At 32.7% G+C, this 2,575-nt stretch overlaps 1 protein-coding gene across 1 annotated transcript in view; it reads right to left on the minus strand.

Annotated features, from left to right (window-relative positions):
• LOC106787037 (U1 small nuclear ribonucleoprotein 70 kDa) overlaps nucleotides 1-2,575 on the minus strand; it is a 6,216-nt gene continuing 3,641 nt past the window's right edge. Inside the window, exons 5-7 of the mRNA XM_014749043.1 lie at nucleotides 1,781-2,024; nucleotides 1,136-1,482; nucleotides 1-668 (exon numbers count right to left, since the gene is read on the minus strand). Of these exons, the coding sequence (XP_014604529.1) occupies nucleotides 505-668; nucleotides 1,136-1,482; nucleotides 1,781-2,024 (755 nt within the window). The 3' untranslated portion in view covers nucleotides 1-504. The remainder of the gene's footprint in view (nucleotides 669-1,135; nucleotides 1,483-1,780; nucleotides 2,025-2,575) is intronic.

The raw sequence follows: 2,575 nt of genomic DNA on the forward strand, positions 1-2,575 counted from the left end.
TTCGTGGTAGCAATAAAATTGAAAACGTTTACGAACTTCTGGGTGTTTGCGTATGTGTGGGTGTGTGTGTGAATATATTCCATATTGCGAGGTTGTTTTCAACTGCTAGAATATCGTATTTTTAAATAACACATTCGAATTTATAAAAATTTTCTATATAGAAATTTTACCTTTTTTTCGTTCAAAAACCAATCGACGAAAAATTATATATGGGTATAAATATATATAATATTCTAAATTAATTAATTACCAAGGAGAACGGATGGATGGATGGCGGCTAATTTATAAACTTAGATCAAAGCTGCTTACCTTGCAATATGCCAAATAGAATAATCTGCTCATTAAAATTTTTCCATTCCGCTATACAATTCTCGTTGTAACTCAAATGCGGTAATTTACAGCATTTATGCTAATAACAATAAGGAAATACAATATGAACATTATTGATGGTTGCATCGATTCGTCGCGGGCTGAGAGAAAACGTCATAAGGCATATTACTGAGATCAATAATCTTGTACAGAGTCGTAATTATTGTATGGGGGTGGATCAGGGCGACCTTCGGGAATTCTATATTTTTCTTCGACTTCTTGATCGTTATCGTCTTCATACTTGACTGCGGTGAAATATGATCCTGATGTTGAGAACGTGTTACTATAATCGGGATAATCTGAAAATATTTCCCATCATTAACACAAATTATATTTGTTAAATCATTAATATACACCCCAATGGGGGTATCCAGAAAAAGACTATACATTACATTTCAACAAAATCGAATATACAAAATTATGTAAGTGTTGCAGTTAATATAAAATAAATGACTTTCTCATTATTAAATTATTTTTCAAAGCGAAAGCAAAAGATGTACGATACATTTTAATTGCTACAAGTGTGCAATGAATTGTTTTTAACCCTTTCGTTACTAGCGACCATTATACGGGTTCTCCACGCAAAATCCATGTATGAACAACCGAACCGGTTATTTTGTCGTCGTGACGATACGTATATACGAGCGAGTTTATATGGAACGATACTCATTTTGTTAAATGTAACATACGCATTTCTTCAAGATACTTATTCATATAACTTCTATTGAAATTATTTCTATACATATATAAAGTTGTGTATATATACCATCCAAAGGTTCTTCTTTAATACGAATTTCCTTGGTATCCTCATCCTGTCGATCACCACGATCTTTTCTATCCCTGCGTTCACGATCTCTGTCTCTCTTATTTCTCTTCCTATCCCTATCGCGATCGCGATCACGATCGTTACTCCTCTTACGATCTCGATCACGATCACGTTCACGATCACGATCTCTTCTATCGCGTGGTCGTTCGTCCCTTTGGATTTCCTCTATATCAGGATCTGGTAAACGATCTCGACTACGTCTACGTTTTCGGTCGCGTGACCTACTCCTTGATCTTCGTTTACGATCGCGTGACCTTCTACGTTCTCTGTCTAAACGATCACGATCCCTGCAAACAAACAAAAAGTCATTAGAAATATAATTTACGATTCTTTTTACATTTTTAATTATTTGCCCACACAATATTTTAGCAAATAAATAATCAATGTTTATAAACATTTATTTCAATGTATATAATTTGTCTATTTGTTAAACAAATGATCAATATTTACAACAAATATAAAATTGCATTTGGGTTGTATGTTGATAAGAAATTACACACACTGTAAATACTGATTAAATAAATGGCAGCCTTTTTTACTAATGTAATTTAATTTAATTATATTTAACTGTAAAAATTTGTTTACCTATCCCTGTCCATCCCTCGTCCAGAAGTTTCCCTCTCTCGCTCGAGACGATATCTTTCTCTTTCCCTTTCATTATCTTCCCTACCAGAGTGTTTAATATTCACATCGGGTCCACCTCTGCGAGTACCACCTAGACCACCACCAAGTCGTCGAGGGAGCCACCCTTTTACTGTTCTTGCACGCTCCACGTCAACCAACACTCTGCGACCATCTATTTTCTTACCATCGGCATGCTTATACGCAGCTAAAAGTATCATTACAAAATTACAATCTAATCAGGATCACTTAACTACTACGCGTTTATGCTATTATGTGAGATCTCTTTTAATATCTGAGAACCACTTCGAAAGAAGGTAAAGGATTTTATTAATGAAATTTTGTAATATTATATAAATTTATTATTTTTTTTCTTTTTGCACAATCGAATGCACCTTTTAATAAGATAGAATTTTTTATTTTTTTTTTGTTTACGTTTCTTTTTAATTCAATTGAAGAAATTAATCAAAAATCTTTTCTATAGTTCAAAAACTACATTAAATGGATGGGCTAAAGAAATAAAGAATATGACAGAGAAACAATTAGTGACTCGATTCTCTAATGTAGATAATTTGTTTGTTTCTTCTTTTTTTTCTTTTTTTTTTTTTTTTTTTTTTTCATTTTTCTTTTCCTTAGTTTTGTTCTTAATATGTACAGTGTTATAAAACGGATGCGAGTTAGAATTGCTATGCGGCAACCTGGATAATTGGTTAAAGTATCTACATATGCATTGTGTTTATAATTTCCTTACAACGAAGT

This window comes from Polistes canadensis, unplaced genomic scaffold (assembly GCF_001313835.1).
Source record: "Polistes canadensis isolate GaletaPanama2010 unplaced genomic scaffold, ASM131383v1 scaffold_90, whole genome shotgun sequence".
NCBI classification, from domain to species: Eukaryota; Metazoa; Arthropoda; class Insecta; order Hymenoptera; family Vespidae; genus Polistes; species Polistes canadensis.